Below are 12,531 nucleotides of genomic sequence, written 5' to 3' on the forward strand. Positions count from 1 at the left end.
AATCTCGCAGGAAAGCCTCCGTGAACGACACGCTGACCCAGAAAGTCAAAGAGTCGGGATTCCGTGAAGATCGATTCGAATTTCGTGCATAGCCAACGTCTGTCCTTTACGGCCTGTCCTTTTCGAGTTTCCGCTAAAAGGGCTGAATTGGTGCGCCTCTTTGACGCGAAAATCGGTGAAATGAACCTCAACACCCTAATAAATCTTTTGCAACCGCCACCTTTCCGTCTTTCTCCTGTTTCTAGGCTCCGTTAGCGCATTCGTCGATCCCTACAAGGACCTCGCATGAATCTCTGTCCAAATATTGAGGTCCATTTGCTGTCAATCCTTATAACATAGTAAATTATGCGAACCACTCATGCAACTGTGCCTCCGTGAAAGAGTCGCACAAAATTCCTGACGATTTCATCTTTTTGCATTCTACTTAATTGCAACTTTTAGAAATCTTATTACGTAGCAGCGTTATTGGAAATTCATTTCTCTCTTTGTCATATTTGTTATAAAAGCAATGTGGAGGAGAAGCGATAAATTCCATATGCAAAGAATATACGAGAAGAACATAGCAAGTTCATTTATATTAACTGCTTGATTTCGAACAACTTATTGGATTCAAATATAAGTTTCTTGAAAATGACTGACGAATCGAAGCAACTAGTGGGATCATTTTTTGTCATGTTCAACAGGATGCAAGACTACATGTTTAATTCCACGACCGATTAAAAAGACTGTTTTGGTAACGTGATATTGATTATTGAATGCTGAAATTGGTTATGGCAGATTAAGCGAAATTCTTATATCCCGGGGTAGGAAACATTATCTTAAGAGGGGAAAAAAATAAATAGAAGAGATCAATAGGACTAATAACGGTAAGAAAATTTATTAAATTTATACATGAGAATTGTTTCTTTTGCTGAAAAAGAGATTGGTTTTGTTGTTGACAAAGCCAGAAGGGTGTACCAGTTGATTTTCATTTTTGTCCAAATATTATAAGAAACAATATTCTACCCATCACAAAAATCTGATATACTTAATGAAGTTGTCCAAGATTAAATTGACGCATTGTTGAACAAATCGGAAAGCGCAGTCCTCGTGCTAATCACAAGATTATGCGGATTTAACTGTGATAAACGGTAAAATCCCGATAAGAAAGCATCGATAAGAAAACCTGAATATCAAAACCTTAATACTAAAGCCTCGTAAAATAAACGTACGAGACGGAATAATTATACCCATTATCATTCTATTCTCCGATTAACTGAATAAGGGTCTCGGGTATTTATATCCCTTGACAGCATTAAACACTCTATATAATTCAATTTCATCGAACAATACCAGAGAAAATTCTTCGTTGTTCGCAACAGTCATCCTCGAGGTCAAGAAACGTGTGCAACGTGGAGGACCATGGAGGGATGGTACGAACACGTGCGCGTGAAAATTCACATCATCCCGTAAGCGTGGCAGGAGTTGGCCGGCCAAGGTAGACGGTAGCAAGAAGACCGAGCGAGAAAGCAAAGAGAAAAGGATACACTAGACTGAGGAAGACAGAGCAAGAGTTAGAACCAAAATGGTACTACGAGGGTGACAGAGAAGGAAGATGAAGCGGGTAGTAGAAAGCGGAACGTGCCGATGGAAGAGAGAAAGGGATAGGTAGGCAGAGAGGGTAGGATAGAGAGGGACGCGTGACGAGAGTGGGACGATGAGTACGGTAAGGAAGAGCGGAGGCACAAGCCACCCTTGGCGAGAGAGGCAGCAGGCTAGCAGCCCCTTTCGCAAGGCACCCCCTAAGCCTGGTTAGGGGCGAAGGCGGCGAGCCGCGGAGGCCACAACACGACCGCCGTCCTCATTGGTCGACGCGCTTGGCCTGGGTGGGGCTCCGGAAAAATTGGAGGGGAGAAAAATCCCCTCTAAATAGCTGCGGCTGCGGCCGCGAAAAACTAGAATCCGCTCAGCCGGCATCGAGTGCGCGTCGGTTTAGCGTCAAACTTTTTCCTCGATCCGTCGTATCATTTTTCTTCGATTGCGATCCAAAGTGTATGTCGTTCTACGAGGGACTCTTTAAAAATATTAGTTGAATTGCGCGTAACAATAACAGAGATATTCTCTTCTTTGTTAAATCGTTGCTGTTTATGGACTATTATCGTGCTCGAGTGAGATACTCAACAGTGATTTGGACACAGTGTGTTAAGGAGATACTTGGTGTTATCGAGGATTTTAGCGTTAATGACCTCTTTCTTTTCTGGAGTATTTTGTCGCCATCAACGTCTACAACTTCAGTAAAAAATGCATCTGCCGGAGGGACCGTTAGGGATGGACAACTTCAACGCTATTCATGAGACACTGCAGGCTTGTCACGGAGATCTGGTGAGGACCGGAAGTCCGGCCATCCTTTGCAGCGCGTTGCCATCGCACTGGAGGTCGAATAAGTCGCTACCGGTGGCTTTCAAGGTCGTTGCCCTCGACGAGGTCAGCGACGGCACTCTAGTCACTATCAGAGCTGGCAACGATGAGAATTGCTGCGGTGAATTGAGAAATTGCACGGCTGTCATGAAAAACCAAGTCGCCAAGTTCAATGATCTGAGATTCGTTGGTCGTAGCGGAAGAGGTTAGCGTCCCATGGATTATAGCTCTACTTTAATTTTCTAATTTATTTTGAAAAATATTCTTGAAGAAATTATATCATTTTGGAACCTGGGAAAAACTATACTCGAATAATTTTTTACTAATTGCAGGAAAGTCGTTTTCGCTGACGATACAAATCAGCACGGTACCCTTCCAAGTCGCCACCTATACGAAGGCGATCAAAGTCACCGTGGATGGGCCTAGGGAACCACGATCCAAATCGAGTAAGCTCACCGCGGTAGTTTTTCACAAACTACGATTTCTTCGACTCTAATTTTCTTTGCTAGATGTAAGATTACTAAAAGTTTTCATTTTTCTTATTTCCTTTTGTATATTTTCCCGATTCCAAACTCGAATCTTCAGAGATTTTCTTTCCCTTTTTCCTGCAAACTCTCGCTTAAAGGCCGAATAGATTCGCCATAACAATTTCTCTTGTTCGCAGCTTTGATTTCTTCGACTTAAAACTTCGATTCTCTAAATGTGTAATTCGTTAAATACGAGATCGTCGGAGGATTGTCAAACGTGAATGTTAAACACGAAATCTTTGAAGGATTTGTTTCTTCTTTACTGCAACTTCTTATCCATCGAGTTCAATGAGTTGGCCATAATAATTTCTTTGCTATAAGACATTGGTCTTTTTAATTTTTTTTTCGTTTTTTTTTTTTCAGACTTCGGGTCAAAAGCTTTGATTCGCCAATCCCACCCACTAGCCGTATGTATTAGGATATCCTGAAAGAATCCTTAGTCTCCTTTTTCCTCTTCCTGGAAGTTTCTCCACAAATAATCCAGAAGTCTCTTTTCCGAATTTGATTTCTGTTATCCTGGATGTAAGAAAAAAAAAAAAAAATAGAAAAATATCCAACTCGCGAAGGTGAAAGGAAAGATTCCGCATGGAGGACGATCGCGTGGCCGGTATAGAACCCGCAAACGGGTGTCGAGATCCTCGTAGGCGTTTAATAATCCGGTGGACCTCAAACCGCGGGCCGCGCGCGGCGGTCGCAGAGACTCGCAGCCTCTACCAGACCCGTTTGCACGTGCACGTGCATAAGGTTGGCTGTGCGCGCGCGCACACGCACACGTATACGCGGCCAAACGCGTGAAAATCGTATCTGTGTACCAAACGGAGGTTGGCATCGGTTCAAGCCGCGATGATCGCGGCTCAGTCGGCATCCTTTTATCATCCTCGCTTATTTTCCTCAGACAAACTTGAGTCCGGATTGGCTTGTAGAACGCTAACTACTGTACCGTTGGTCTGTGTTTATTGGAGGCGGCGTGCAGGTCGAGGTAAAAGAGCCGAACGAAGCCACGGGAGGTAGGGAAACGACGACGTGGACGCGTTGGCTGCAAAGGAACCGCGTTTATGCGTTTGTTTATCGCGCCGCATATGGCGGTAGCATGTGGCTCGTAACGAGCCAGCGTAACGCGCCGATCTTGTAAACAGAGATCGCTAACTCGGCTCCGGAGAGCATCGTTAATCTGAGTTTTACGACATTTCGACTGGTCTCCATCCCTCCGAAACTCTTCTTCTTTTTTTCTACTTCTGCCATCACATCGCTTTGTCAGTTCGGTAAGACTCGTTAATATTTGTCAAAAAACTTGATGCAAGTGGACTTTGCTTGAATCTCGTTCAGATTAGCCGAGTTAATTGAATTCAGGGGACTTGAAGTAAGTGACTTGGTTTAAATTTTGTGCAGATTAGTCAAGATACATAATTACATTCGAACGGCTTGAAGCAAGTAACTTGATTTAAACTATGTTCAGATTAATCAATTTAGATGAATTCAAAAGGTTTGAAGCAAACAAGTCGACGGAAGTTTCTTTCAAGTTGGTTAAGTTACTTCGATCCATGTAAACATATCGATCACGCGAATCTGTTGAAATACTATGCAGAATATAAAGAACGACGTGCGGAAGAAATGCAGATTCGGATTAACGGCAATGGTTTAAATCTCACGTTTGAAGCTGTAGACATATATCGTGTTATTAATTAAAATGGTCGCATCTATTACTTAGATAGTTAAATAGAAAATACACTTACGTATCGCGTGTTGAGTAGACCGAGTCAAATATCCTTCTTGCATATGTAATTAAAATCATAAATTCGCGATCTTTCTAAATTTGCATGAACTTTCAAAACATTTAGGAAAACTCGCATTTCTTTTCCCCTATATATTCTTCAATTGGATTTCTAGTTAATTTCTTTAAATTAGATTAGATAGACTTTCGTTCTTTTCAGATTTACATGATAAAAGAAGGATTTTGAAGAAACGCGAGGTAGGATATAATTAAATACCAGGATCGATAGGGAGAAAAGTTCGTCAAGGTTACAACATAGCTGATACAGAGTGCGTTTTGGGGAACCTTGATCGTTGGATGGTTATTTATAGAGTCGAAGGAATCGCGTCGAAGGCACGCATCTTTAGTTTATTTTCGAAAGCTTCGATCGTGCTAAGGAATATGTTTCTTGGATATTTGCAGATTATCAGTACGGGCATGGATTTCCTGGACTTGGATTGCTGAATCCTTGGGTAGATGTTGCGTATTTGGGACATGCGTGGCATTTGCCCCATCCCGCGTTCGTCAAAGGTGAGCTTTCATTTTATAATTGCCTTCCTGCTTGTATTTCCCAGTATTTCGTCAGTATTTCCATTAAACAACATTCAAACGCGATAATAATTTCCTCGATCCTTACACGCCCAGTATTTTCGTATCTTTTACCGATTGCTCGTCAATTCTTCGGATAACATCAAGAACTTACTACCGAATTCTCCTTCTTCGAGTTTATGCAAAAATTTTATCGCCACTTCAAATAGATTAGATAAAGATTAGATTACACAAAAATATCTTCATCGATAACAGGTGTAAAACGGTTCTTATCAGCTTTTGCATCAAAATGCTATATATCGTCACAAAACGCATGCGCTTCAAGAACCATCATCTTGTGATGAAAAGTACTAGCCACGCAGAACGTTTCTAATCGCTACCATCAGAGCCCTTCATCCTCGTCTGAGTCGCAATCAATCAAAGGGCAACAATGCACACAACCAAAGAATCGCTCCGACTCCGACTAGTAAAAAAAGCCTCGAAAGCGGACACGCGTTCAGACGAAAGCGAGTTCGTGTTATCGATTTCGCCAGAGTCCGCGACGCCTGCCGATGATTCATACTCGTGGCTGGACCGAGGGTGGGTTCCCTTTTCCCACAACGGACCCCTTCGACCCCCATGCATCCACGCAATAACAATACGACTTAGTTCTCTTCACCCACCAAACTCCTCTCCTTCTTCATAGTACATCAGCTTCTCTAAAAATCACGACTAATCGTCGCCCTTTTCCTTTCTCATCTTTCATTTTTCCTCAGGCTCCGCTCCAGTCCCATCGATGCATTTATTTTCAGCGACTTGGTCCTCTTCAACTATCGATCCTATTCTTTATACCAGTTCCTCTAAAATTCCATATATTTTTGTCTCTTTAAAAACCACGACTAGCCCTCACCTTTTCCTTTTCTGTGTCTCTATAAAAATGATTCCGACATACCATCAATGAATTTGGTTCCGCTGACTTGGTTCTCTTTATCAAAAAACTTTCTTCTAAAGATTTCTTCTTTCTAAAACTTACAGCTAATCGTCACTTCTTCTATTCTGGTTTTCCCTCGGTATCCATACTAACCGACTCTCTTCTTTAACTCGCTAATCATTAGTTGAGTTTCTCTGAAGATCGCGACTAATCACGATCTCATTCACTTCATTCTCATTCACATTTTTCTTTAAATCGCCATGTCAGTTTCCCTAAAAATCATAACTAATCACCTCTTTTCTTTTTACGCATTTCTTTAGGAAGTATTCCGATGCCAACAACGGATCTGTTTCCACCAACCTTTCCGCCCACCGTTTTACCGTCTTATCCGTTCGACCACGTAAAATATCCGACAGAGTACGCGACGCTGCCGCCAAAAACAACTAGCAGTACGGCCGTATCAGCGACCATACCAAACAGTCCGTCTAGAACGCCACCGAAAAGTCCGAGCGAGTCCGGAAGCGAATCAGCAGCCGAAGAAATACGCAGTGCGTTCGTGCCAATCAGATTGAACACTTTGCCGCCAGCAACGTCCGTCGTCACCGCATCTTCATCGCCTTCGGAAAGGGTCCCATCGAAAAAGGCCATCGAGGGTACGAAAAACGAGCTCAAGGCGCCAACAGCTCTGATCTCGCGGTCGTTGTCGCCAAAGAGGAGCCCATCTCCGACCAAGATCTCCTCGCCGGCCGTGACCAAACCAGTATGGAGGCCTTACTAGGGCGAAAAAAGGACGGAAGCTCGGTGAAACGAGAATAAAAATTTCCGATGGAAGGCTAGTGATTACTTAGGTCGATTACGTCGTCGGTGGATGTACTGTCTTTTCTGTGGAAAGGGAATGCGTCCGACGTTAATCCAGGCTCTCGACGAAGTGCTTTTTCTACCCGATCGTTCATATAGTGTCTGTGAGTTAGTTTTATTTCCCTTCACTTAAATTTATCTCGATTTATTCAATCTCGTTTCGGTGAAATTGGCAATGACGAAGATATAACGACGATTCAACATTTGATTTAGTGTTCAGTTGTACGGGGTCGATTTAAAGGATCAAGAGATGCTTGTGAGATTGACATTAATTAGAGAGATGGAATATTAATCCGATATCAGTACTTTATATTTTTTCATAGTTTCGGTGATAAAGAAGACATTATCGTGTCCCACTGTGAATAATAAAAGGACTTATAATTCGGATTATTGTACAAATGGATTGTATATACGTGTAGATAGTACGTGGACAATAATTGTAGAGAAGAGGATATTATTACATATGTACAGTTTAATTTCGTGTGAATAAGAGTTGTGTGAACAGGAATCGTGTGAATGGGAATCACGTATGCGTGCGAGAAAAGATTATTCAGAGAGATAAAAAGACAGAGATACCGATATTATTTATAAGCCAGAGATCTAATTTAATGTAAACAGATGTTATTACATAAAACGCGACAAGTCAAATAAAACCTACAACGGATGTGACAATTCCAAACTAACTTGTTCTTTTCATCCAGATGCTATTCTCCGAGTGTGTTCTCGACATCATTGATTTTCTCAAAAATATCTATAAGATCTCTTGCAGTCGTCATTTCGAAATTAAATCATCTTATGTTCCACTGTGAGCAATCGAAATTAATAATAATAATAAAATAAAAATTATTCTCCCAAAATAAAGATTATTCAACCATAAACTAAGATATATTTATTCGTTTCTGAAATCTTCGAACAATTCGGGACACAGTGAAAATGAAGTAGTGAATCACTGAAGTCACTAAATCGACGAACGATAAAGGTTAATTACGATAATTAAACGAGAAACTTGACAGCTCTGCCATAACTAATATTTCATTTTCTCTGTTCAGGAACGACATATCTTTTCTTATTAGAACTATCTTTGCATCTAACCTTCTTATCAATACTTTCTTGGACAAATTGTTTGTCGAAAATTAGCGAATAGCTACATTAAACAGCTGTTACTGTGGTACGATATTTTTTTTACTTCTGCCCACAGAAACATGAAATTCCATAAAAGTCTGTATACTCGCGTAAAAGAAGAAACGAACAAAATTTATGCAACAACCTAATAACTGACAGAACACAACTTAATAACAAAGACTGTCACTAGACTCGAGCATGAATTATATTCATACTTTTGTGAACATAATTTCCAAAAATTGATTCAAGATAGAGACTCGTTTCGCCCATTAAAAATTATAACGAGTATATTATACTTTCGATATTTTACATATCTTTCCATATTGTGTGTATTTTTGCGCCATTGTAAATACACAAAGATCCGCGGTCTACCTATCACACACACTGAACACAACAAGCATAATACGAAAGACGAGCAAAAACCGAGGTGCCCCTGTAGAAAACGATCTGCCCTAAATACTCGTCTTGCAGTGATCGTGGCTGAGCCGTGAAACTGTGTTTCGTAGAGCAGCAAGGGGAATCCATATTCTTTTTGCCGCGATTTAAATCTGAATAGCCGTTCCGGCGTGGTCGTTCAAGGTTCCTGCGTGTGCACGTATGGGTTCCCATACGGCGTGCACAAGGGTAGAGAATGGTTTATATCGAGGGGAGTGCGTGAGATCTGTATTAGTAGCGATAGGCCAACAGAACGACAGTGTCTCTCATCCTCAGATTCGATGTCGATCGAGAGGCGTTTTCCAGCGAGAACACGAGAGCGTTGACTCTCGATGGTGCTCGGAGAAAAACCGGCAGAGTCAAAGAGCAACGAAACTTTTTTGCCACACACATTTTTTCACTCTGGCTCTTGTGGCTGTCAAACAGAGAGAGAAAGAGAGAGAGAAAGAGTAATCGTTCAACGTGGAAAAAAAGGCGGTGTCGTGAAATTTGGGGCACCGGTAATTTCCGTGCGGCGAACGCCACGGCGAATACTTCAAATTCGACGTTTCCACCGGATATCGCGTTACGATAGGCGAAGCCTCCATTGCCGCCACTATGTCACTGTGAAACATAACCTAGGACAAGGGAGATTCTATGTGCCCGTCCTTTTTTTCTCTTTTTATATTTCACTTTTTCCTCTTCTTTCTTTTGTTCCTCGTTTTCATTTTTTAGTTTTTTTCGGGTCTGGCATGTGTTGTTTTCGTTTTATGGCTCGATCGTTGCCCGGATACGTTTGTCAGGCCGGTGCATGAAAGTCGAGGACAGTTAATCTCGGTGACACGGTATGTATAACTCAATCCTCGCCGGGGGAATATAATTCTTGACGCGTGTCCCTCCCCTGAAGAAAACCATCGGAATTCCCTGTGAAAAGCGACCGACCGAGTTATCGACTCTGATAACGAATGCCTCGGGAAAATGGGATGAATATTAAAAAGCGAAGGGAGTGTGCCCGATTCGGTGGATTCCGAACGCGGGCTTGTCGTTTTCGGAGATCGATGTTTGCGGGGAGACTAGTCCGAATCATCTCGATAGCATCCAAACATTTTTTTTTTTCCTATTATTTTATCGTGCTCTAACGTTCACTATCAAAGCAGATTTTCAGGGTTTATGTTTTACCGAGACAGAAAAAGACGTGTCGTTTGTTAGTTAAAGATGTTTGTCTGGCAAAGTGGAAATTGTCTTTTTTAAATACATCTAATCGTGGTCGTTTGTGATAGTGTGTTCGTGAAAGTGAGTTGTTCGCGAAAGTGAATTGTTCGTAAGTCTTAGTCATCGACATATTTTATTGTATGTTTATGAAAAAATTAGAAAATGACAAACAGAGACGAAAGGTTTGAGCAATCTTATTATTTCAAACTATACATTACGTTTAGCCTGTAGATATTTATACAAATTCATATTTTTATGAACGCAAGTAAAGGAATTTGTTTCGAAATTATTGCTAATATTGCATTGAATAGTTTGGATACTTGATATATTTTTACATGCTAATTACACTCTAATTACACGGTATAATCATGTTCATATTCTTACTATCTTGTTTTCTAAAATAGTGGAATTTTATCTAACCCTTGAAGTACGGATACATTTTCATAAATCGTTTATTCACACCTAAATATACACACACATACAAGTATCTATTTTTACAGGAGAGAGCAGTACCCATAGTTAACATTGTGCCTCAGCCGTGTTGCATAATATTCCGTAATGTAAACGGGTAACCCATTTTCACTACCGGATTCTGTTTTCTAACATCCTGGCTATGAAAGGGAGTGTCAACAACTACCTTAATATTTCTGATCGCTATTTTTTCCACCTAATCTAAAAATCTACAATTTCATAAAACATAAACAAGTTCAAACGTTCACAACATTATGATAAACTCTTGTTTTGCCCTGGGTTAAGTAAATGATGAGTTAAATAAAAATAGCCTTTTTATAAAATGCACAGAGATTTTTATAGCCGACTGTACATTGTCGGTCGAGCGAATCGAAACGAACGAGTAAATAGAAAAAAAATATGTTTTGGTAGAAGATAGTCTGCCTTTGGAAAATCGAATAGGATTAGTCGGAGGAAAATGAGAACCGCGTTAACACCCTGTCGCCGTAGGGTTGTTCGTTGACGAGTAGACAACAGAACCAAGCAACCATGAAGGGTCGCCGCATGAACCGAGCCAAACCGATCGGAGGCAATCCGTGCGCGCGCGAGACCAGTCGGTGCTAACTAATGTTTGCTCAAAGAATCGCGACGAATAATTGAGTCAGCAGCAGAAGAGAGGAAAAAAATCAGCGCCCGAATCACCGGCGGAATAATCGACTTTCATCGGGACGGACTTCCTCGCCTCGCGATTTTTCAACCCCAGCCCTCTGAAATGGACGATGTTTGACGAGCCCCTTGGATACGAGCTCTTCCTAATGGATCAGCGGAATATACGGACGTCGAGGAAATCATAGAATTGTCGTCAAAGTACGCACAGTTGTTTTAAAATGGGAAATATCGGGATTGAAAGTAGGGTTTCGGTTCGTTGCGCCCGATGAAAAGAACTCTTCTCTAATTTTCGTCTGCATTAGTGCACTTGGAGCGTGGTGATCTTGAATCTTTATGCAAATTTATATCTTTATCAATATGATTGAGAAGATAGAATCTATACTGAGATTTGTTTCGTCTGCTAAATGCCATAACGAGCGTTACACGCACGTTTCGCATCCGGAGTTGGATCACAGTAAAATTGGTAGAACGTTTATGAAATAGTCTGTATTTAGCGACTCAATTAACGACCATAAGCCACTGGACATAATTGATACACTTGGATCGAAATAAATGGATAGACGCCAGATTATCATCTTTTTGCAAAACTTGAAGATCTGTTTGGTCGATAATGCTTCGCAAGAAACGACGATTTAAGAGACTGCGTAGGACGATAGTGATTACGCGAATTGGCGGCGAAAGTGTATCACAAGGGTATACGAGAACATATATCGTTACGATAAGTATTCAAATAGATCTGGTGATTCTATTGAAGAATAAGCATATGTACTAAAGTTGCAAGTAAAGAAAACTTATTGAAAAACGTAAGAAAAAGTATTGTTATTGTTTTAAACTTCCGTTAAAAATACTCAACTTTCTCCAATTTTGAAATAAATCTAATAATTGTCTTAGAACTCTTTAACGTAATTCACGTACGTTTTATTTCGATACATGTTTTATACTTCGGTATGCAGTAGTACTAGCGTGAAAACAAAAAGAGAAACGTAAACAATTGTTTCCATCGTACGCTGAAGTTATCTGTCTCGTATCCTGTCTTCGATAATTCCTTTTCGAAACACGCATTCCACTCCCACCGACCCTCCAACCACTTCACCCTGCAATCAAATACCAAAAACTCTTATCATACTTTCCATGGCAGTCGAAAATTCGCTTCTTAACTCTGCCAACACTCTGTTCGGTGCTGACATTATCCAGCGCAGCGAGAGAACCCTTTAGAGCAGCGTAATCTACGCAAAGCGGCGTGCAGACGTAAACGCCGTCACTCTCTCTCTCTCTCCTCCTCTCTTTCTCTCTCTCTGAGCATCGAGGAGGCTCTTTCGCATGCGTGGCGGCTGCGGTCGCCGCGTTGTTGGCTGGCTTCACCGGTTGAATCGGAGGACGAAGGTGCGGGAAGATACGGGGGCAGGGTGGTTACTAATTGTCCGAGCCCTTCACCCCCTGAGAGCCCCCTCATCAACGCTGATTGCCTAACTCTAGGACCCTCGAGCTCTGTCCTCACGATCCTGCTGCCGCGTCACCGGGAGGAGGATCCTCTGGCATGTTGACACGATCAAATCGTTCGAATACTTTGTACCTTGTTCCACCTTTCCTTTCATCGGACCAAGAATTTTTGGCGCCAGACGAAGAACTTGGACTTTTCTAGAAATCATAGTTGGTTCTTTTCTGACTTCTGA

General features: G+C 41.4%; 1 protein-coding gene across 1 annotated transcript; it reads left to right on the forward strand.

Moving 5' to 3' along the window:
- The first annotated feature begins 1,944 nt into the window (after positions 1 to 1,944).
- LOC117205998 (segmentation protein Runt-like) lies at positions 1,945 to 7,660 on the forward strand. Its single transcript, XM_033444910.1, has 4 exons — positions 1,945 to 2,602; positions 2,730 to 2,843; positions 5,098 to 5,205; positions 6,454 to 7,660. Exons 1-4 carry the CDS (start codon positions 2,281 to 2,283, stop codon positions 6,909 to 6,911), a joined length of 1,002 nt encoding a protein of 333 aa, XP_033300801.1. The 5' UTR covers positions 1,945 to 2,280; the 3' UTR covers positions 6,912 to 7,660.
- The last annotated feature ends 4,871 nt before the right edge of the window (positions 7,661 to 12,531 follow it).

This window comes from Bombus bifarius, unplaced genomic scaffold (genome assembly GCF_011952205.1).
Source record: "Bombus bifarius isolate JDL3187 unplaced genomic scaffold, Bbif_JDL3187 scf7180000007966, whole genome shotgun sequence".
NCBI classification, from domain to species: domain Eukaryota; kingdom Metazoa; phylum Arthropoda; class Insecta; order Hymenoptera; family Apidae; genus Bombus; species Bombus bifarius.